Source organism: Erithacus rubecula, assembly GCF_903797595.1.
Source record: "Erithacus rubecula genome assembly, chromosome: 5".
Classification (NCBI taxonomy): Eukaryota; Metazoa; Chordata; class Aves; order Passeriformes; family Muscicapidae; genus Erithacus; species Erithacus rubecula.
In genome coordinates this window covers 59,284,078-59,309,202 of record NC_136687.1, presented here as the reverse complement: position 1 = coordinate 59,309,202, position 25,125 = coordinate 59,284,078, and the positions used below count along the sequence as shown (strand labels likewise).

Sequence of the window (25,125 nt, the reverse complement as noted above, 5' to 3'; positions counted from 1 at the left end):
AATAATGTTTTTTGTGTGAAGACTAAAGCAGTAGCAGATCTATGACTGCTCCACTGTAAAACTCTCCACTGGAGTTTACCAGAGAATAAAGAAAGGGAGAAAACTCCTAAATGTACTTAAATTACCACACTGTTATGATTACTAGAAATTAAGATGTTTGGGAGCTTGCATTTGGTTTTACTGCAAAAAGCATTAATATCTCAGAGAAAATACTTTTCAACTGCTTAAAAAGAGTAATTTCTTGGGTTTCAAGTATTACTTTCATGTTTCCATAGATGTTCCCCAATGTTCTTAGACATTAGTCACAAATCATAATTAACACATTACAAGTTTTAAAAAAGCAGGTGATGTCTAGATTTTTTGGCAACATTTGTGTATTTTCTTTTTAAAAATTGGAAATGGGTATTTTTTTGAAATAAGGCTGTAGAATTTATGGTTTTTAAGATTAAAAAACATAGGGCACATTGAGTATACTTAAATAACATGAAGATCACAGCACACGAATTGAGTTATGGTGAATTTCATAGCAGACTACCCCTTAATTAGGTGACTTAGCTCTTCAAACGTCCCAACCAGAAAGAATCCAGCAACAGCGAGAGCTGAAACTGCACTTCCTCCTTTGTTATTTTGTTTCTACAACTTTCACATTATAACTTCGGCTTTCTGTCCCGCATCTTCAAGGGAAGACCAATAACCTGCTTGTCTAAAATTCCTGGTTTAGTGCTTCAGCATTAAATAAGGGGAATAAGGGGAAAGGATAACACACCACTAGCCCATGTCCAACAGCATCCAAGCTGCTCTGGAGCTGGATGGGGACACTGCACCACAACGCTGCCCTGGAGAGAAGTCATCCTGGAAATGTCTCCTGAGCCTCCAGCCCCTTCCCTGTGCCTTGTGGAAACTGGATTTTGCAGCTTGTGAGATATGAAAGGGATTTGAGGATAGCTGGGCTGACTAGAAGAGACTCCCTGCTCATGGGGTTTAGGGAGTGATTCTGCTGCTGCCCCGGGAGGAGGCGAAGTTTAAATAAAGCCTCGGTCCTGCGGAAAGGCGCCAGGAGGAAGAGAAACACGGTTCTGCCTGGCTGGTAACATCAGGAAAGCAGCAAGATGTCAGTGAGGTCGTTCTGCTTCCTGTTGGCGAGGCGCACACGCACACATCCCGCCACCCCCGCCGCTCTGCGGGGCTCCTGCCCGGCACCGAACCGGCACCGAACCGGCACCAGCACAGGGCTCCCTCCTCTCCCGCACCCGTCCGGGAGGGCCGAGAGGCAGCACGGCCACCCCGCCGCTTTGTCACACAGCCCTTCCCCGGCAGCTGCCGCCCCGCCGGACCCGCGCAGCGGGGGAAGGCGAGAGGGAGGGACGTGCGAGGCTTGTAAACCACACGCTGCCATCGCGCCTCCTCCTCCTCCTCCCCGCCGCCCATTGTGCGCCCGGCAGACGGCGAGGAGCCGGCTGCCCCGTGCCCGCCCCGGCTGGGGACACGTCAGGACACACACGCGTGTCCCCGCCGGCCGGGACGAGCACCGCCACCCCCCCAGCAGAATCACTATAAATAAAGCTCTGCCGGAGCGCGGGGCCCGGCTCCCCCCGCGCCTCCTCTCATTATTCATCATCGGTGAAGCCTGGCAGTGGGAAACTCCGCTTCCTACTCGCCGCTACGCTCCTACCGGCTCAGCCCCCGCCCCCTTCCCCCCCTCCGCTCCTCGCTAAGCTCCTTAAATCCCAAGGAAACTTTGGGAAGCGGTTCAGCTCGCGTGGGGAGCCGGGCTGCTGCACGCCGGGGAAGCCCGAGCGAGAAACCCGCCTAACTTTTGCTCCAGCAGTCACCTTCCCCCTCGCTCCGCGGCGGGATTTAAAGGCGGCCGGCCCCCCGCACGGAGGAGCCGTGGCGAAACGCGCACGCACGCACACACAAAACCCTCCCCCGGCTCTCGGCAGCACGCCTGGCACCGCTCCTTCCCCCTTAGCCCAGAGCGCTGCTACCCTTCCGAAGGGGACGGGGGGAGAAAAGCTCCCTCCGCCCCAGCCCGCGACAAGTTGCGAAGCGTCCCGGCCAGCGCCAAAGTTGAGCCGAGCCCCGCTCCCCCTTGACAAGCGACCTGCGGCTCATCCCGGCGAGCGACGCGGAGTCGGACAGCCAGCCCTCCCTCCGCCCCCCGGCCCGCGCCCCTTACCATGATCAGCGTGTGGTTCCTCTGCTCCGCCGCGGCCGGCTCAGCATCTTGCTGCTGTTTGCTCTGGTGCTGCTGCTTGCTGCCGCCGGTGCCCGTTTTCTTGGCCCTCTGCTCCAGGGTCCGCTGGTAGAGGCTCACCGTGTCCCTGCGCTCCAGCTCCAGCTGCTCCGCCTGGGCTTGCTGGTACCTGCTCTCGCAGTTGACATGGTGCCGCCGGCAGCCCTCGATGCGCTGCCTCAGCCGCTCCACCACCGTGCTGTGCTTGGGAACGCCGCCGCTGCTCGCGGTATTGTTACCGGCAGCGGCGGCAGGGCCGTGGGGAGCGCTGCTCACCCCGATCCCGGCCCCGCCGAGGCTGCTGTTCAGGTTATTGTTGATGCAAATACTGCTGCCGTTCGCGGCGGCAGCGGGGGCTGCGAAATCCCCCATCCTCGGCCCCGCGCACACTATTTTGGAAGAACTTTTTATCCTACACTTCGCACACACAGTCTCCTCTGGGGTCCTGATGGGATACTTTTTAGAGAACCGGGGAGGGGGGGGAAGGGGGCACCATCATGTATCAGGGAAACAGCGATCCCGAGCAAATGTTTCTCTTTTCCCCCAGCCAATCCCTCTCGAGAAGCTCCAAAACATTAAAAAGAGAGAGGGAAGGGGGGAGGGAAATAGAGAAGGTGCTAAAAGGTTATCGCCAGCAACACAACCAACCAACAAACACACACACACACAAAGCACAACAAACTAAGCAGCAGCAATTCGGGTTAGCAAACTCCAGGAGATATCAGACCAGCTCCTTTCCTCCTCTTTCTTTTTTATAATCCATTATTTCAAAACAGATTCCATGAGATTTCCGGAGATTTTGCCAAAAGCCTTCTCTCCCCATGGATAAGGAGAAACGCGCGCCCCTCCACATGCACACACATCCACACACAGCCGTTCACACGCACGTTCGCACACACGCATCCGAGCACAGGCACACGCTGGGCACACACGGCACACTCACTCGCACTCCACGGCATCAAAAGACAGGCAAAGCCGCTTGCTTATTGTATTTTCCTTCTGGAAAAAAGTTTTGGTGTTTATGCCGCACCGTGTTCGCAAAGTACTTTGGCTGCTCAGTTGCATTTCAACAGGAACCTAAATAGCAAATCCTCGGGCTGGGGGAAGTAAACACATGAACAATCCGGACCGAGCTGGAGAAAAAAAAAATAAAAAAAGAAGGAGAAAAAAAAAAGTATCTCTCTGAAGTCTCTGCCAAACGCCGAGCTGATACAGCCTAGCGCTTTGCTGTGCCGTGCTGGCTGCCGCTCCTCCTGCCACCATCACAATGATCAAATGCTCTCCTCCTCCACCTCCTCCTCCTCCATGCCAGCGGAGTGATACCAGGACAGGAGCGCTCGGTAAACACCGCGGCGGCGGCGGCTCCTCCGGGCCGAGAGGCAGGCCCGGGGACAAGGTGCAAAACCCGGCGCGGACACGGAGCGGGCATGGCGCTTCCCCGGCGGCCGGCGGGGCGAGCAGGGCCGACACCTGCCGGCCCCCGGGCTCCCTGCCGGCCCCCGGGCTCCCTGCCGGCCCCCGGGCTCCCTGCCCGCCCCCGGCACACGGAGCCCGGGGCAGCAGCCGCAGTAGCCCGCGGGCGAGCGGCGTGTGCCGCCTTCCCCCTCCGCTGTCAACTGTTGCATAATGAATGGGAGCGCAGCGCCGAGCCCTGCGCCTCCTCCCCGGCACGGGGCTGAACTTTCTATTTTAGACAGCGCCAGAAACATGACACGCTGGGCAGTAACATTTTCCTCCATATAGAGCGCGGGTGATTAATGGGTCAAGAATAACGGCGCGGGAATCTAGTTTTAAAGCGTTTATGCAGGCAAAGCTATTGCACCCACAATTGTCATTGATTGTTATTTTCTGCCTAGCCCTGTGAGAAATGCACTTCCAGATGTAATTTTAAAAATACATCTATAGCGAACAGAATTATCTCAGAAAGACACCCGTGTTCTCTAACATGCAACCGATATAAAGAAAATTGGCAACTCATGCATTAGTAATGTAATTTGATTTAAACCATCTTCATTTTTTGACATTGCAGATTAGCATAGAATACTATTTCTAAGACACAGTGGCAAAGACCAGTCTTTTGTTTGTTTTTTTTTTTTTCAAGCCCTCAGCAGTATGAAATTTGGGGTTGATTTCATGCCTATTGCCACAATTCGCGACTCTGTGCAGACGCAACATAGTAGCAATTAAATAAAAACAGCAATTAGTACCTTCCCTACATTGGAATTAACAAACATTTCTTCCCCCCAGAAAGAAAAAAAAAAAACAACAAAACTTTCTGTAGTATCAGTTTGAGAACCACAGTGAAGGTACTTAGAGTTCTTCACGATCATCGATTACTACGTTATCACAGAACAAGCAGGGGGAAATTACAGCTCTGCTTAGTATCAGCGTAAGAACGTGGGGAAATTGCAATCCTGAGTCAATTACAGAGATTCGTGCCTCTCCTAATTTGGAGACGGGGGATGTGTTGTAATCTCTCCAGTAACTACTGAACTGAATGGCTAAGATTCAATGTTAGAATAGAAAGAGGAGGAAAAAATAAGAAGGGGGAGGGATTTGAGGTTTTAAATTATTACCAATTTATTAACATTTATTAATAAATAGTCATTAGCGTTTATATAATAATGCCAATGATAATAATTTGAAGTGGAAAATGCGATCAGGCCAGGGAGGGAGAGGGCTGTGAAGCACATTTAACTCGGAGCCAGCACTTTTTGGGCTCCTCCGCAGTGCCCCCTGCAGCCCGGCTCCACAGCAGCGCCCGAACCCAAAAAACAGACGCTTTCTTACACACACCGGATCAGAAATACACGTAAAAACAGTGATCTTCTTACAGACTGCTTTTTCGCTGCATTTTACAGAAGCTGTCTTCTTTTCCTATGACTACAATTAATAGCATTTTTCAATCTCTATGAAGTCACACAAACGCAACTTCCACTATATCACTTTGGCAGCTGTCAATGTGATATTTTTTTGAAGTGCAAGCTTTATTGCTATAGAATTTAATTTCAGCCTATTAAAAATGTAAGAATTTTTCATCTCTCAGCTACATACCTTGGTTCTGCCAGGCTGCACAGCCCAAGGGTGATGATTTGAGTAAAAAGTTTTGGAGTAACCAGTGCTTAGTGTTAGAAGTTTTGCTAACAAATAAATCACCAGTTTTGTGGCAATAAAATTTCAACCAACCAAAGAAAGGGAGAAAGAAACAAAATACACAACTCCCCCAACAAAATCCCTCCATCTGAATACATTCAAAAACCATTTGATTCTGATTAAAAATATTTTTCATTGGCTGAGGTTGAAGCAAAGCTGAGCAAATATATATGTATTTCCCCACTCATTATAACAGCACAGTGGTGATTCTTCATTATTCTACAGTGCAATCTTTTATAAGATAAGGCACTCCCTTTTATGCCTAAAGACAATGAACAGAATCATCATTTCATTAAAAAAAGAGAAGTTGTTCTATGTCATTTTACAGCTATCATCCAGCACCTAAGAGCTAACTAAACATTTTCTTCTGATGGGAGGTTTTTCTTTTAAAGCCAAGTATTGAGAGGCCAGCATAAAACAGCATAATAGAGATAAGATTTCACAGCTCATTTTTGCATAGTTTATTTTAAGGACACTTACATAAACAATTACCAGCTTCTAAAAAGCTAAAGTAAAATGAGCTATTTAACGAACTATTTAAATCAAATTTTTGAGAAGGACAACACTTCTGCTAAGCCTCTGAGTCTGAAAAAATAGAAAGAGGAAACAAATGCCTATTATTGTCTGAGAAATGCAAGAAAGAGATCTCTTTTTTTTTTTTCTAACTACTGATTATTGTCATTAAAGCCATGTTCTTCACAACCTTGACCAAATAACTCTGTTCTGTAGTCAGACACGAGCACAGACTCATTCATGATCATGTGTGCTCTTAATTTATGACCATAACAAACACTATTTTTGTAAAAAATTACTTTGTATGCATAAATGTATTTATTTGCTCTATAACCTTTTTTCCCCCCTGTTTGCACAGCTTTGGAATACTATCCTCACAACTGGAATTTGAAGAGAATCAAATCCATCGGAATTCTAAATGATCTAAGCTGAACTTGCTGATGGCAGCAGATGAGCAGTAATGCCATACCAATATCAGCTGACAGGACACTAATTACCAGTTACAGAGGATGATTGCTTGGTGAGAGATCTATTCAGTGAGTTACCATTTTGAAAAATTATAAAGCACAGGCCTGATCTGTGAAAAGATACCCAGTATGAAAATACAGTGTACGTTCTCAAGATGATTATCATGACAGAGATCTGTCTAATTAGGAAGGAACTATTTTAATGCTAAGATATGAAAGAGCCCAGCTGGGAGAGAAATTTAGAGGAAGACACAGAAACATGACTGTTAAGCTGACAGCAAGTGCAGTCTAAGCATGTTCCAATGACAGCTTCTAAAAAAAAATTTCATCTCAGCATTTAATCAATAGTGGTTTCAGAACAAGCACAGCCTTACAGATAATCTAGCTAGTCATATTAGTGGGAGGGGCTCCATAAAAAAATACATAAAATATGCCTTGGCAGAGCAACATACAACTCTCCTTTGGTCAACTGAGCTAGAGGATTATTCAGTCAATGGGCAGCACGAAAAATACCACTGTAAGGAGACAAATGGGAATTCCATTCTATTAGAAACCACAATTTAGTTGCTGGCAATGCCAGTCAGGTTGGAAATTCCAATCATTGTGGCAGCAAGTTTCAAACCATCCTGGGCAAGAGATTTAGCTTCAGAGTGGCCACCTGGGCAGAAACCTTTCTGAAAACTCCCACTATAATTAAATTATTTATGTCTAAATCAGTGGATGACATGGTGAAACAGCTATCTGCTGGAAGGCAAACATAGAGGCAGCCACACAATGTGTTCACTGAATAACTTTGAACTTCCTGGATCTGCAAGGAGCCGCTTTCTTACACATTGAAAAGGGTTTCAGAGGATTTCTGCTGAAGGTTCTCTTGGACACAGCACTACCTAACTGCAAATCAGATGTGCTTCCATTACTACCACAAGCTACTGAAGTGCATGTAGCCTAACACATCTGTGGTCAAAAAAAAGAATAATATCATTTGGAGAACAGTTAAAGCAAAGCCCTAAATTGAGGGTTCACTGAAAACTAAAAAACCCACAACCTCTATGAATTAATGTATCTGTGAATTTCAGCTGCAGCATGGCAAAAATTCTCCTGAAAGGGTAGCCAGAAGCTCTCCATCAGAATACCCAGAACTGTAGGGATTCTTCAAGGGATGAACAGAGTCTAGAGCAAAAAAAGTTGCTCTAAATAGTTTAAGGAAAAAGTCAAAGCTTCAGAGGAACATAAGAACAAAACAATAAAGAGAGGAAGGGAAAGCAACAAAGAAAATCATAAAGCAAATTGAAATTGCAAAAGGCAGAGATTTAAGGCAATGCAGGAAGTGGAATGATCACTCTTGTAAATACTAAGAAAATTAAACAACATTTTCCAGCTTATACACATCAAGTTGTAGAACTTGGGGAATCCAAATCAGAATTTTACAAAATCTTCCAAGTTCTGACAGACTGAAAGCCCCAATTCATCAGTTATAACAGGGCAGGGAAATGGATGGAGATACACAGGGCAAACAAAAAAAAATCCCCTACCACTGAAATCAAATGCCCAACTTGGGTAATGAGGAAGCAGTCAGGGGATTTTTTTTTTTCTCCAAGGCAATTCCTGCATAGATACCAGCCATTTATAAGAGTTCCAGTGTGAACATGATCACTTTGAATTTCTTGAGCCAGAAGATAGACTGAAGCTACTGAAAACTATCACTCATCCTCCTTCATATGGGAAACCGAAAACTGTTCTTCAATTCTTGGCAAAATCAATCAAGTTCAACATTCAAATAGGAACATTTTTATAAACTCTCAAATTACAGAGAACTAGAAATAAAGGGCAATTTTCCATAGTGGTAATGTTTTGTAAGTTCTGTCCTCAAGAAAAAGAAATAGAATCTTTTCCTCCCTGGGCCAACGTGCTGACTGGCAACACTGTTGTTTCACTGCAACTACAAGACTTTATAACCTACAAATAAACCCTTAGAACACATATATTTACAAGCCTGTGTTCAAAGTACATCACTGAGGTTGTAGCTTTGCAATTGAGGTGAAAACCACCAAAATCAAAGCACTTGTGCAATCTATTGTTGGCTTCTTTGCACAATCCCAGCACCATGAATTCTACAAATACATTGTTACACGCTGTTTTCACAGGATGTTTGCTTCATTCTGTACACAGAATCGTCAGTGTTCACCACCGAGGAGAGTATTTAACACCTTTTTACCTCCAGAGTGTTTCACTTGTACCAATAAACTGTTTCTTACAATTGATGGCAAGCAAGAAGACAATGCTCTTATATTGGAGAGTGGAGACTGAGAACAAGGAAATTAAGCTTAAGAGGTTTTGCTAAAATGCCTCAATTTGGCTGATTTTTCATGAAGGTTTACACACATCAGAGCAGCCTACAACTGCAGTTGAGTCTGTAGGTGCTTAGCAATTCTGCCAGGTAGAACCCTGTTTTCAAGTCAGGTACCTGGAGAATGGGGAATGCAATTAATGACCATCTGCAAGAAGCAGAGTTTGCTTGAACTGAGTAGCATCATGCAAGAAAGTTCAAACATTTAATCTCAAACACAGTTCAGTGAATTACAGGCAAAACCACAATTAGACCTTACAGGAAAGAGAATACTACATGCTGGTTTTCAGTAATATTTTAAAAGAAATATTTTTGTTCCACTTTTTTTTGTAGACACACCTTTCAAATAGGTTTTGCTGCAGCTAAGTCAAAACATGCTGTGTTTATTAAGTACTCTCAGGGAAAGTTTACCTGAAGCCAGAAAATGCTAAAGAGATAAGACACTAGAATAACAAGAAAAACTGTAATAGGATACAGAGATAATCCCTGACCATGCTTTGGCATATTAACCAAAATTTAAAAAAACCTAGTAACTATTAGCAAAATTAAAAACAAGACTGTGTTCCAGAGTCATGGAAGTTACTGGACAATATTCTTCAGGAGTCTAGGACACCTCTAATCTTAGTTCAGGCTTTCAGCTAAGGGTTTGCAGCAAACAACAGCTGATTAGATTCCAGTTAGACAGGGAAAAAATCCTTCTCATAGTACAAATAGTGAGACTTACATGGATTACTTATTGAGGCCATTGAGTGTCCATCATTGGAAGCTTTGGGAACTGGTTAGACAAATTTGTCACTAAGGATACCAATGCAATTGATTTTGCCATGGAACAAAGTGGTGGATTAGGTTCTTAAAGTTCCTTCTGGTTCTAAATTCTCACAACATTACATTGACTTAGGGAGCTTGAAAGCCATAAATATATTTAAGCTGTTAATAACTTAATTAATTTAATTCTGACTTAGGTGTCCATTGAGAAGGTTATATATATTTATATATATAAACTTACTAGTTAAGACCACAGGTCCAGCACAGTGCTCCATGTCCCACAGTTGCCACAGGAATGCACCCTCAGGAAAAAACAGAACAGTGTAAGGACATAGTGCCTTCCAGCCTTCAAACATTTTCAAGTCAGGTTATGTGATTTATCTAGTTTATCTAGTGATTTATCCAGCCAGTGGGCTCTACAGTATCTCTTCCAGTTTTTCCCAGTCTCTCCTTCCCATTCTACTTTTCTTCTGACCTCTCAGTTCTGCAAACCTATTTTTTTCTTCCCACTGTATCATGTGTTTTTCCAAATAAAAGTGTGCATTGGCACTCTGCTGCCTGTTGGGTGTCCTTCTGCAGTCTTCATGGATTCAATTGTCTTGTGTGGAATTCTTTGTTTCTTCTTGGTAAACTTTCTAATTTTCATAGTTCCCCATATTGAAATGAACACAACAGTAGTGGGCATTTTGACCTCCATTTCTCCCCAAAGATATGGAATCCAAAGGTGTTAGGATATTCTTAAAGAGCAATCTTAATGTTCAGCAAGATATACATGTATATATGCATATATGAGCTTATGTACGTGTGTATATATTCATTATAGTGAATGCACAGTTTTAACTGTGCAAATTATATATATATATAGGGCAGATGTGGCTGGTAAACAGACAAACAACTGCAAAAGGACTTCTGGTTTTCCTGGATATAACCAGACAGAATTGAGGGCTCATTTGTATCTGTTCTGATACCTGAGTTTGCCTGAAATAGACACTGATAATAATTAGCATTTATTAGCATGTGGTTGTCAGACTTTTCTTTGCAGAGCATTTATGAGCCACAGAACAGAGAAGTGGCAAATGACAGAACATGTGATTTTTCACTCTGCTACCTATCCTGGCATCTCCTTTATTTATTAGGACCCCAAACTTCTTAAACTGCTGGGGACATGGCTTTCAAATTGCTGTTATAATTATAGTTGATTTGATGTGATAAACATGCCCAGATAAGGTGTTTACATCCCTATTTCCAGTCCCTCTTTCACCTGCTCATAACAAATATTTCTGTTGTATCAATGTAACAGAGTGATTTTCATGCAACAGATATTTCAAGGTGACTTGTTTGCTTTTTAAGCATGTTTAGTATTTAGCTCATCAAGGAATACTGATTGAATCAGGTGATACAGACACAATATTTACATTGTTGGGCCTTTGAGCTCATCAATGTACCCATGACTCATGTGGGACATGTTCTAGAGAAATCCAGCACTACCTACCCAAACCACTAAAGCACTATCTATGGAAAGTACATAGTCTATAAACAATACTCCATAAAATAAGAAATAAGTAATAACATTTTAAATTTTCCAGGGTATAGCATCAATATCTATATGTATAGATTTGGGTTTTGCTTAATTCTTGTCCTGTGAGATGTACAGTCATTCATTTTCCACTTGGCCTGCCTGACTCCCATTTCTCCTATTAATCAATGTTACTCATCCAGTTTTTTAGCAATATTTTGATACCAAGGCAAGTTCTGTGTCACATATCATCTCAAGCTGGAATACACAGCAGCTACTCCCTTAACCCCATTTTACCAGTTTTGTCCCAAGTGCAGCTATTCACATTGCCAGCTGAGGGGAAAAAAAAAATTAAAAAAATCTCTCTTTGGTGAGGTTTCCTTGGTATTTAATGGCATACTACTACAAATTCTGTCCGTGTCACATCATTGGGTGGAGGAACATATTAGGGAGCTTTATGTGCATAAGGGCACCTCATAATCCACTAAAACTAGACAAATTGCATATTGTATTTATGAAAGCAACTAACTTTGTGCAGATAGGAAAAAAAAAGAAACAGGAGACCTCAAGATTATAGAGTAACATTCCATAAAGAGCAAAGAGACTGAATTGGCAGAGTTAATTATTACTCAGCTGTCCATGTAATTTTTTAATAAATGAAGAGTCCAGCAGAATGCATACTAGCTCTATAGGCCTATATTTTGCACATCATAATTTTATAGCAGTGACACTAACAAGCCAAAAACTGGATACAAGGCTTCTCCATTTTTCTCTCTTATGACTCAGGGAGCTGTCACCTCTCCCACATTGCCTGGTACAGTAATTACACTGGAATTTCACCTCCAAGACATAGTAACAGTAGAATTTTGGTACTCTACCAATATTTAAAATTCCCTCACAGCCCTTGCTAATGCACTGATTCTTTGCTGTGCTGATTCAGCACAGCACTGAAAACCAATCTCTCCTCTAAATCACTGACAGAAAGCTGTGCCTTCTCAAGGGCAGAATCAACAAAAAAACAGGATTAGAGTAGACTGACAGTAGCTGCATCAACTCTTATAGCATCATTTTTAAATTATCTAAAATCAATAACCTTTCACTTCTGGAGCATGAGGTTCAATTCTGCATTTAGCCATGCATGAAAATGAGTTCAGCAATCTTGGGTTACCCTCCACAGAACCATCCACATGATTTCCCATGACTGGCAGATTTTACTGCAGAGAAAGAAGGAAAATGAATTAGAAAATAAAAGTGAGGTTTTGTCAGGCTGAAAAATCAAACATCAATACATCTGAATGTCAGAATCACAAAACAGTAAATTCAGATCTAAAGATCTAAATTGTGCAATTTTTGAGTAGAGAGAATGAAAAGTGGAACAGAAGGCAGGATGTACTGTAAGCACAATGTAGCAGCCACCAGGGCATCAGTGGAGCAGTCATGGAAATGCCTGTGAGTGGGAAGCTTGCACACCCATGGACTGTGCTGAACTCTGCTCCTTCTGCACCAGAAGAGCTCTCAGGACTGCCCACAGAGTACAGCAGCCAGTTCTGGATCTCAAACATGCCCTGCAGTTTGCCAAGACCAGCAGCCCTGCCCCACCTGTTGCCACAAATTCAAAAAGTTATCAGTCTGTTCCCATGACAGTGAGGAAGACTGCAAGTCCTCCTTTTTCATGAGGGAGCTCAACTTGGACAATAAAACATATAAATGAAAACCTGAGAACACACATGAAAAAGAAAAATTAGGAAAAGATGAAAGTAAGAATGGCAACCCTTCATCTGTCCTAATCCTGTTTTCAGTTGCTTTGTGACTAATGGGAACCTCTCATACCACCTCAGTAAGGGCAGTGGACAGTCTTGACTCTATGCATACAAATTCTTTGTGATCAGCTTTTCTCTTTATGCATCATTCTTCTTTTCTTTGACAAACACTTAACCTTGTATAGCTGGAATTCTTTGAAAGTAACCACTGTCATTTTAAGGTTTAAATGACAAAAGGTGGTGTCTTCATCTGGTGACACAAATCAAGACAAGCCTGATGCAGGCGGTTCTCATAGACTTCCAAGAAGGAACTGCATCCTTACATTTGTTTAAACAACATCTGCCTTATAAGGATGTGGATTCTAACTTACTGTGGTGTAAATACTGTAAAACTCACCTATACTTTTCAGTCACTGCTTTGTCTAAAAATTAAGAGCCAAAGTTAAAAAAAAAAAAAAAAGATAAACACAAGAGATTGATTTGCTTAACATAAATATAAACTGTAACACTTTCTGTATTATTTAACTGGTTTGCTTTAATAAAAAAAAGATACTCAGAAAGGGATGTCCAAAGCACCCATCACCTCTGCAGCTCTGCAGATTGTATTTAACACTCCTCAGTCATCCTGTTATGTGGAGAATCCTCCAAATAAAACTCTAGAAAATCCAGAGCAAGGAAACTACTGCTGTTTTCATCCAAAATCTTGGATGGAACTGAAGAAAACCTAAATGTGGAAACCTATCAGTTTCACAGCATAATTCTACCTGTTGTTTACCAAATTTACAGAGCAACAACCTTCCTCCTTGCCCAATTTCTAATAATTTTTCAGTTGTAGAAAAATTTTACTCACTGTTTTCATTTCGCTTGGGTGTGTCCAAAACTTCAGAGTCAGGCTGGTGTTATTGTATTTTTCCCCCCTCTGGATTCTTGTGATCTTCTCTTGGGAAGAGACAGTGTCACTACCACCAGGAAGGAAATGCCCTGTTACATTCCTATGCTGTAAAATAAAGACAGTCTTTCAGTTCACCCCTCATTTTCTCAGTACCGCTTCTGGAAATATAATTTTACAAAAAAAGAAAAAGGAAAAAAAGAAGAATGGCAGTAAACCTAATTTAACCATCCTCTGACTAAATACACAAGGCACATTAGAACCTAACCCACCACAATCTTATTTAAGAATGGGTGGCTGAAAGGTGCTGTAGGATTTAGAAAAAGAAAACAGATTGTCTTGGAGGCTGATGTCAAATAACCCATTGCCTGAGTTATCACTTTTCAGTCAAAATGCACATGAAGAAACCAGGTAAGTCATTCAGACAGCAACCACCATGGAGTTAGGCTGACCTCCCATATCAGTGATGAAAAAGCCAAATTCTCTGACAGGGCTGAGTTATTCCTTTTATTACTGGCAGAACTGCCTAAAGAATCATCAAGGCTACAGGTCTCTCCAAATATAAGTGATAAAAATACAAAGCATTATATTACTTTCATCTTTATAATTTATGTTTGGGGAAAAAAAAAAAAAAAAAAAAGAACTCCATAATGTCAGCTATAGTTAGGCAACAATGGGATTAATTTAAGCTCAGTATTTAATTCCTGTAAGGAAGCCTCTTCCAGACCATGATCTTTGCAATTCCATTCCCACCTCCATCTGCCCCCAGTCTGTCTCATAACTAAAAAGATCTTTCAGCCCTGACAAAGCCAGTATAAAGTACTGGGTGTTTTATTACAAGTTGTAATTCAGTCACTTTGGAGGTGATTTTCTTTCTCTAGTCATGACTTAGTGGAGGAAGCTGGTAATTTTTTTGTTGCACTTTAACATTGCTAGAGAGGTCACATACTGTGAGAGGTGTTTAGAAATAAGTCTCTGCCTGACCTGATTGCCTTTAAAAATCCTGAAGAAAGTGAAAGTATATTCATTCTCTTGTGCAATTATAAATATTTGTGTTAAAACCCTAGCATGATCTGAAGAAAACCAAGTTTTGTGGGCCTGATTTCAATTTGAGCAGAGCTTCAGTTAATAATGTAGCACACATAAACCCTCTTTTAAAAGTTCATAATATTACACTGAAGACAGAATTGCTAAAGAACTTTGTTAATTTTTCTCCCTATTAACTTAGTGTTACAGACTTCCAGCAGATGTCTTTAATAGACACTGTTAATAAAAGAAGCATTGCATAAAATAAGTTCAGACCATTTCATCATTATTACTTTCTCCCTCCATTAAGTGCAGAATTTCTCCTGTATCTTCAAATTGTTTCATTAATGCCTAATGCAAAGAAACAATAACTCATCTCCAAGCCTTATAAACCTCTGACAGCATCTATACTGTTCCTGTATTTTAAAAACTGTGACTGCTTCCTTTACTCCCTATTTGTGCAGGTTTAAAAGCTGCTCTTAAGAATATGTTCTACTAGAAATTTCAGTCCATGAGCATTTTGATTTTAAGCTGGGAAAATATCCATCTGCTTTTTAAGCTCGTTGGTGACAAAGAGGTTTTGTAGGGTCAGGTGTTTTTCTGATCAATGTATCAGTTAATAAATGTACATTTGAATGTTTAACTGTCTGGGAAATGTTATTAAATATAATTTTTTTTCAAGGCAAAAGCCCCACCACAGGTGATGTCTCTGGGTCAAACTGTCTATAACACTGCATGCCTGAGATAAGTACTAAGTCATTGTTATGGTCCTGCCATAAAATAACTGTGTTGCTCTGATGTGAAGGTGCAGCTCTCTGTCTCCAACAACAGGGCTGTTTATTCACCTAAGCAAACACAGGTTTATGGGCTACAGATCCCTGCTTCCCACCCATCTGTGCAGGTAACCTGATGATATATAAAGTGCAAGAGTTTTCCTAGGTCTTGACCAAATCTTGTCCTCATCTTGGCATCAGTCTTTTCCCTCTACAGCCTGATTTCCACAGAAACCTAATGCCTAGTAAGACAGGAATAGCAACAAGTTCTTGGTTTGGGTAAGTAGGAGCCAGGATCTAGGAAAACCATAAGAAACATCTGGAGACACAATGGGCTTTGGGGCTGAGATTCTCTGGAGTAACTCTACTGACAGCTGTGAAGTTACTTTTTTAACATATTTAAAATTATGTATATTTAGACTGGGTAAATTAAAGCAGACTTTGGTCCATTGGAGGTACATAATACTCTTTCTTATACACTTGTGGTATGAAGTGAGAAAAAGAAAGAAGCAATGACATAATTAGGCACTATTTGGTTAAACCCACCTGCCCATCACAGACCTCTAAATGCTCAACCCACAACTACATGTTTCTCAACAAGAGACCTTTAGGGCTTTCAAACAGGAAACCTCACCTGAGAAGCCTGTCCAAAGCATCCCAGTTTTATGTGATCCACATCCAGCACAGACATAGCTTGAAAGAACTGCTGATGTGATTATTAACCCATAATTAATCAACACTTTGTGAAGATAACTCACCTGGATGGCCTCAAGAAGTCTTTCACATCTGAGAAACACAGCAAAAAGGAAAAATCCCAAACACATGCAAGTCTGCTGTACCCCTAAATATTATCTTGCACAGCAGGTAGCCTTGCCCACCTTTTCTCCATGCACTCTGGCTGTTTCATCTGTTAAAAACATAAATCACAGTTGCCTGGAGGGGCCAAAATTTAGAAGGATGCCACCACAGACCAGGGAGCTGATGGCTGACTCTCACATCTGAGAATAGCTCCGAGCAAGCTGCTGCTTCTCTATTGTGAGTGGGATAATATTTTCCCCCTCTAGGCACACACATTTCATAGCAATATATTCTGTTGCTATTTAGGATTCACTGGCCACTTCCACTACAAATGTTCTTTTCCTGATTCTTATAACCAGATCTTTTGTTACAATGTCCACTGCCTTACAAAAATTGCCTCATTCTGGGTTTTATTGCAAAACCAGCACTGTGAACCACCTTCACTGAAATTTTTTCCCATTCTTTTGGCAGTCTCGAGGCAATAGAAAAACAATAGATAGCTTAAGGTCAAGTGTCAGCAAAAAAAATCTTAAATACAAATTGATTTGGCTGCTTAAAAATAAAAAAAACTATGAATCCTCTGTATTCAAAGAAGAATCAGTACTGAGTGGAGGGTTGAATCCAATGACAGAAAGCAAAGCAAGTGTTTGTGTGAACCCCAGTGAGAACCAAAATAGCAGCATTTTGCACTGCTCTATTTATAACTCTAAAATTTTAAATGGTAAGACCAAAAATAGTCATTGCAATATGTTAGCTCAATGCAATTTTTCTTTCCAAAAGAGATAAATTAGCCAATTTTTTTTTTTGGGGGGGGGGGGGGTAGAGAGTAGTAAAATAACAAATATTTTCCCAGATAGTTTTAGAGGATTTTTTTTGTTTGTTTCTGAAGTTTTATTCCTTTGTGGCAAGAGTTCCTGGCATCGAATATGGTCCTTCTGATTTCATTTAGGATCTACATCTATCAAGGGACTTTCAGAAATAGGCAATGATTTAACAAGGCAGCTAGTTTAAGTGGGGGATAATTAGGCTTTCACCCTCCCTTTCACTCTGTGCCACCGTTTGTTACTCTCTCCATCTCCATTGTACCCTTAAAAGCAGCAGATCTGCAGCCAAGCATTGCACACTCCCCACAGCCAACTTCCTCTGAAGCTGCAGTGTGTAATTACAACCAGCTGCTAAGGGCTGCTGAGAGCAGGGCAAGCAGCACCTTCCTGCCCAGAGCTAAGCTCAGGATTTGGGAGACCCCAGGATTTGGGAACTCCCCAGGATTTGTTACATGGGGACCCACAAGGATGTTCCCATGCTATGGTAGCAAAAGTTAAGAAACAGAAGAATTCTAACTTAGTTTTCAGAGATACTAAAAGGACTGAGTGTAATGGGTTAGCACCACTTTATTAGTGGCTTGTCATCATTTCTTTCTGCCTTCACTCAGAGTCAGGATTAAAACACAAAGGAGATGCACTTCTCATTCAGTCTTGGCTGTTTATTAAATCTTATCTTAAGTACAGAGAGTTCTGCAACACTTCTGGCTGCCAGCTAAAAGCAAGGAAAATGGAGGTAGATTTAGCTAGTTACAAGGTCTTCCAAAGCCAAACAGTTCAACAAAGAGCTAACATATGATTTATACTTTTGATACAATAACCAAACCTCTGTGACCCACAGTGCAGCACTAACTATCCAACCAAAAACTACTGCCTGAAATAATGAAGAAGACAGAAAGAGACAACTCCCAAGAACCTCCATCTTGTTCCATACCTATCACTATATTCTAAAAACCCCCAAATTCCAAACCCTTCACCATGTGACACCATCCACCTCTACTCAACTACACACTTGTGACTTCATCACTCAAATTTGGAAGCCTTCTCCAAGGCCTCAAGTCAAAAGTAGTGTTCTCCTGGGGGTCAGTGTCAGAAAGCACACAGAGTTCAAAACTCCCAGGCTTCTGGGTTCCAACAATTGGCTATTTCAGCCTCCCTTCCCCTAAATCCATCTGTTTAAAGGGAAGAAAGTCTCCTTCCCTAGATCTGTCTGCTGCTCTGAGTGTCTCACTCCTTTGCACTGCACATCCCATAGTGCTGTGCATCCCATGGGGACACAAACTGGTGATTAAGGCTCTTTCTGAATCCTATGGTGCAGGCTCCTGTGAACCTCACCAGCACTGCAGGATTTTTATTTTCTAAAAAGCAAAAGCCTAGCTGCCAGTCATCAAAGCTCATGATAAACTTAATTGTCCTGAGGTGCGTGAAACTCAGGGACAAAAGCAAAATGGTGAAATTACAGGGGAGGGTGTGTAGGCACAGATACACACCTGGACTGGCTAATTCTTTATTCTGCCTTTCCAATTATCTCTGAAGCTTAATTCCTTATTAGTATTCCTGAAGATGAATGAAAACTTCTGTTTGTCCACCTTCAAAGACGGACTTCAAAATTCTAATCTTGACCTGTTGGAAGGAGCAAGCTCATCTGACTTCCACATTTTAAGCAACTTTTGATTCCCAGTGACATAGCTATAGGATTCACTAAAGGAAATTTCTTGGGCTTTTGCATATGAACAGACTTAGCAGATGAGCAAAAATGTTTAGGGTCTCATAGACCTCATTCTGTTAGTTACAAAGCACCAACAATAGAGTGTGCAAACTCTGAGGATGCTCTTATATAATTACCACTCTTAATCCTAGATATTCCTTTTCAAACTGAATCACAGAATCACTGATCTTAGGAGATACTTCTAGGGATTGTCTGCTCCAAGTCCCCTGCTCCCTGCAAAAATTCCTATTAGCCTACAGAGCAAAGCAGAAGTGCTGTAAGACTGTAAAGACACTGACTAGTAGTGAAGAGCTGTTCTGATTAAAGGACAAAGCATTAGGAAAGAACAAGCATGTTAGAGATGTCAATACTAAAGAGTGACTGGAATTACTTAGAGTGTTTCAAGGTAATAAATCTTCAGCAAAAGGAATGTACTTAAGAAAAGAGAAATTTAGGTCAAATTGCAGGAAAATATTCCTAATGGTAAAGTACAGAAAGTTGTGGAGTATCTGCCTGAAGGAAGAGGCATGGCACATCCCTGAAGACTTGTAAAACTACACTGGAAAAAGCACTAAAGTGTTTGGTACACAATAATCCTACACCAGGAAGGAGAAAGGCTAGATGATATAACTGAGCTTTTCCATCTCTGCTTTCTGTGATTCAGTGGTAATTCCACTGGCCAGTTCCAGTTTCAAACACAAAAACCCAACATCAACAGTAAGCACCCCCCGTTAAAATCAAATGTTACAGAAGAACATATCCCTTCACCCCAGCACAGAATGCAAGTGCTCCTCAGAAATCAAAACAGATCCCATGTTTTAACTTACTTTTGAGTATGCCTACACTCTGATGAAAACATTGAAACTGAACACTTGTGTTTGTACTTACAGCAGGGCTCAGATGTGTTCAACCTGGGTACTCACACTGAAATTTCCAAATTTTGAATGGAAATTACACAGATACTGTTTAATTGAGCCAGATTCTGTAGGTAGTTATAATGTTGCTCAGTGTGAGCAAGAGGGATAGATCTGAGATTCTGTGAAATTTCAAATGCAGGCTTGTACCTTTTCTTACTTCCTGCATTTTTTTTTAAACTGTTGCTGCAGGAATAAAGAAAAAAAAAAGTAGCACATTTCACACAGAGTCCTCTAAAAATCTTAGTCTTTTCACTTAAAATAACCACTATGTGGTCTTGATCTCAGGTTTGGAAAGAGATGCAGCTATCTGCATTCCAAAATCCTCAAAGGCCCATGCTGTTCTTGGAAAACCCTTGTTCTATCCCAGTTGATCACAGGTGATTAGCAAGGCTTGGGCCAGCAGTCCTGCTAAACTTGATGGAATAAATTAATTATATTCACAGTACTAAAAGCAAGTAACCATTGTAGGACTGGATGACAAAAAATATGCACAGAGTACCTCAGCACAACCATTTCAGTTTGTATGACGAGTGTGCTTTTGAAGAGATTTGTCCGGATAGTTTCATCCTGGTTGGTCCAATCTGCAGAGCAGTTTGAAGCTGGATAAATTTCAAATGAAGCTAATCTAGAAATGTGTTCCAGCCATTACTAGGCATTCAGACTATGTGCTCCACACTCTAGACCAGAGCTAGCACAAAGTGAAGTATCCTGAAAAGCACCATGGTCATACAGCACCAGGAATATTCACTGTACTTATCCACCTCCCACTGCATCCCACCGCTGCCTCTTCCCAAAACTGATGGTCTGACTAACAAGACTGTTAGGAAACTAACAGAGAAACTGAAGCAACACCACGAACATTACAAGCCTGGCTCACCCGCGACTCCTTATTTCTGACCCTAGCCTTTTCGATTATTTGAGCACTTGCACTAAGCGAAGCATAAATCCCGCGGGACTGGTGCGCACATCGCTCCAAGCGGGAGCACCGCAGGGGAGCGGGAGCGAACGGCGGGACGAGCCTTGCTCTGGAAAAGGCTCCCGCTAGCAAAAGCTGTCCCTGGAAAAGGCTGTCCCGGGCCGGCCGAGGGCACGCCCGTCCCTGCCCAGCCCGAGCTGCCCTTTAACCAGCGGCACAGCGCCGAGCGCGGCTCCAGGGAAACCGGACCCGGAGAACAACAGCCAAGCTGCGGAGCGGATCTTCCCGGAGCGGGGCGCGCTCCTCCGGCTGCGCAGACTGTGTGCCCGGCCGGGGCTGTCCCCATGGCGGGGAGCCACCGCCCCCGGGGCCGCGCCCGCCCCGCGCTCCCGGGGCCGCGCTCCCGGGGCCGCGCTCCACGCTCCCGGGGCCGCGCTCCCGGGGCCGCGCTCCCGGGGCCGCGCTCCACGCTCCCGGGGCCGCGCCCGCCCCGCGCTCCCGGGGCCGCGCTCCCGGGGCCGCGCTCCCGGGGCCGCGCTCCCGGGGCCGCGCTCCCGGGGCCGCGCCCGCCGCAGCAGCGCCACCTGGGGGCGGGCGGCGGCACGGCGCCCGAGCGCATTCCCAGAGGGAATGGTCCAGCAACGGCCCCGAGACGGATGCAGCAAGAGTGTTAGCTTTCATTTCAGTAAAGCTTCGCATGGAATGTGGAAATAAATGTGTTTATCACCTGGAAGATGCTGCAGATAATTATTTTCTTTTTTTTTGCCGTCAAATATGATCCCACCACTGACAGCACTCGATGCACAGAAGGAGATTAAAATGCCTTGGCTTCCAGGACCTTGTGAAAGTAACAAGGGACAAGGGCACGCAGGAGTGTTTTTAGCGAAAAATGAAAAAGCCAGGAAAGGGATGTAATGCTTTTATGAGCCTGAGCCAGGCCCATAGCTTTGCCCTTGAAAAAGAGATAAGAAGAAGAACAGCTGTAGCCTAACAAGAAAACAAGGGGCAAAACAAGAGCTAAAAGTGATAGGGGCATGCCAAGGAACTCTGAAGCTTATGAAAAGTAGGCAAACCCACATTTGCCTCATGCAAAAAGGCTTCTACCAATGATAAGTTACATGATGATGCGCAGGGGGAGAGAAGTTGTATATTAGGGTTAGAAGAGAGCAATAAATTGGCATTTGCTTGATTCATATTGAACCATGCAGTGTCCAGTCCTTCATCTTCACAGGGCTGCTCTTTGCACAGGTATCTACAGCACAGAATGCTCTGCTATGAGAACAAGTGAATACAGTTCAACCAGACCAAATATTTCACCACCTTTGGATGGTGACAAGCAACCCAGAATGATCAACATGTTGTAGGCAAGAATAAACTTAGATTTGAAGAATGTATAGAAGTAGATAATTCATGGTGATGGCTGCAGTAATGGTGGCTTAAGTGGGCTGTTTGCTTTATTGTTCCTGTTAGCTCTATCTATCCAGCATAGAAAGGATGAAGACAGCCTGATTCTAAAACTGCAAACCAAATGTGACAACTGCAAGGTGGGCACACAGAGGACAGGCTGGAACCAGAGTGGTAAGAAAGCCTTTCCACAGAAAAAACAGTTCTCCAGCTCAGGACAAGCCATGTCAATCAGCAAACTCACTCTTTGGATGGGGGTGAAAAGGCAAACATGTTCAGTGTGCAACAGGAAACTGCTCTGTGAGACAAGTGAGGCAATCCTTCTGCTGTATTCATCACTAGTAAAGCACCAGGCTTGAGTGCAGCACCTTGGTCTGGGCACTTGTCAAGGATGTTGTTAACTGGAAAGAGCAGCAGGGAGCAAAGAGAATGATGAGAGGGTTAGAAAACACAGCCTACAATGAAAGATCAAAAGGACTGCAGCTGTTTTATCTCCAGTTGGGAAGACTGAGGAGGAGTAGGGCCACCCTTTTCAAAGCAAAGGAGTAATTTGTTCTGCCTGCCCATTGAGAACAAGAAGTAATAGATTTAAATTGTAGCCAACTTTTCTAGTGATAATGTCTCCCTGTGCTTAAAACATATTGCCTGGAGAGGCTGTGATGCATTTGTCACTAGAGAACAAATTAAACATATTTTGAGACTGATATAAAAAGATCAGAACTCTTACTGGGCATTACAAAAAAACCTATATTATGTTATTTTATGAGAGGAAAAAAACCTTTTTTACTAGAAACACAATTAGGATTTTTAAAAAGGACTGATATTTCTGTTTTATAAGCTAGTTCACAGAATGAATTCAAAAACCACAGGTATTTCTGTATGTCAGCCCCTGTCAATGAAACTGAGGTTGCAATAAACAATTTATGATATTGTAAGTCTGTAATGCATTATTGCAACCTTGTGGGTGCTGGGAAAGGAGGTGATATACAAATGTAAAATATCTCCAGACACCCTCAGTTCTTTCACACTTGCACTGATTTAAATGCTGCAATTTGTTTTCCTTTCTTCCCTAGGAGTTCACAGTACACTGGGTTCTCTCCTGGTGGCTGAAGTTGCCTCTTCCCAAAGAGGAACAATCCAGAGCTCATGGGGTTTAATAGAGCACGGCAGTTGAGAAAAATCCTTAGATTAAAGACCCACAAACCCTAATCATTAAATCCCATACTACTACAAGTTTCTTTTATTCTGTAAATTGTATCAGAAGACATTTCTAATTCAGTGATCCTTTCACTTAGGCATGTTTAAACAGCTACTGAACAAAATCTACTTCTCCAAAACAATTAGTGAACATGTACAGCCAACACTAATTGTGACTGTTTAGCTGTCTTTAGCAGCCTTGTTAAAAAAATCCAAATCATTATTTTAAACACTTTCTCTTTGCAGACTTCTGCCATGATATCCCAAATAAACCCTGCCTCTTCCTGCCACACCAGTGTCCTCCTCTTCCTGTCAGCTTGGCAGACATTTCTCCAAGAGACTAGACACTTCCAGAACCCAATTTCCCTGTGGTACCAGCATCGTGGCTATGGCAATGTAGGGGCAGCATTCAGGACAGAAACTCTGCATGAGGAAAGCAATAGTGACAGGGCTAGAGATGGAAATACAGCTGTGGCACACAAGACCTGTCAAAAAATATTGGAAGTTTTCCTTGATCCTCAGCAAAAACTCAATCCTCACTCCTGTTGTTTGCTCAATAAAACAGTATTCTCATGTTCAGATCTGACATACATTTTTCCTGAGCATCTGTATAAATGTATCACTTACTAAAGTGACTGGGATTATTTACATACACCTTGTTCCTCATGTGTGCACCTATACTTAAATATTTAAGAACACAATCCTGGAGAAGTAATTTGAAAAGTAATTTCTTCTTCACATACCAGCTGCTGAGATGATTAAGTCACTGCTTAAACAGTACTTTTTAAGTTCTCCAGCTCTCTAGAGACTTCTTACATTTGGCATTATTTGTAGAACTGTAAAATGCCTAATTCCCTTCTAGCTACAGTTAAAAGTTGCAATCAACTCATCTTAAAAAAAAATTATTATTCTTAGAAAGACAATACATCAAAATGCCTGTTATGTTCCACTTATCTTTTTTTTTTTCTACACTGCTTTTAAACTGATTACTTGTCATTTATTAAAACTCTAGATATGGCCCTTAGCAGTGCTGGGTTAATGGTTGGACTTGATGATCTTAGAGGTCTTTTCCAACCAAAATGATTCTATAGAGACAAGTATAACAAAGTACATTTAAAAGCATGTTTATAATACTTTAATAACTATAGTTCAACATAGGAGTTGCTTCACTCTGCTTTATATTGATATATTTAAAATGCAGGGAAAATTTTGTCAAAGATGTGACCAACAATCAAATGCTTATAGCACCCAGGATGCCAAGGAAAGTGAGACAAGTTTATCCTCCCTTGTGCTTATCAAAAGCCTTCTCTGCAAGAAGTATCATGTGGCTTTTGGCTATTAAAAAAAAAAAAAAAAATCACGACGATAAGCAGAAATTGAGAGAGATGACCAAATATATTATTAGTGGGGCTGCTCAACAGTACTATAAATTATTTTTAATCTTTGCTTTCTGCAACTTTAAGATTTCAAGTGGAAGCAGTGTCACTGCCTTCTGTACTTGGGGAAATGTTTCAACCTTTTTCAAGACCCTTCAGTGGGAAAATTTGTGAGAGTCAAGAGCCAGTTCTCAGTCAGGCAATGTAGTCTATTGAATCAGCTACAGAAGGGTCAAGAGTAAGGCATGAACCACACTGCAGTTCCAAAAAAAAGACTTGATTTGGGGTAGAGTCAATCTGAAAACTGGAATAGGGAAGGAAGGAAGCAGACACTCTACTGACAAGCAGTGCAGGAATATGAATTGAGGAGGGAAGATAAAGATGAAGGAACAGGTTTAATTGAGGTACCACAGTAAATGAAGTTGGCCTGCACACCAGGGGGGAGTTGAGTTCAGCTGTGATGAGATACTCAAATACCTAGGAGAGTTAATCTGATGTAGGAGGACCAAATAGTGAAAGAAAAGGGAAGAATCAAAATTTTAT

General features: G+C 42.4%; 1 protein-coding gene across 1 annotated transcript in view; it reads right to left on the bottom strand.

Annotated features, from left to right (window-relative positions):
• MAML3 (mastermind like transcriptional coactivator 3) overlaps positions 1–25,125 on the bottom strand; it is a 237,366-nt gene that overhangs the window by 199,165 nt on the left and 13,076 nt on the right. Inside the window, exons 2-3 of the mRNA XM_079306289.1 lie at positions 5,033–5,119; positions 2,180–3,369 (exon numbers count right to left, since the gene is read on the bottom strand). Coding sequence (XP_079162415.1) covers positions 2,180–2,608 — 429 coding nt within the window. The 5' untranslated portion in view covers positions 2,609–3,369; positions 5,033–5,119. The remainder of the gene's footprint in view (positions 1–2,179; positions 3,370–5,032; positions 5,120–25,125) is intronic.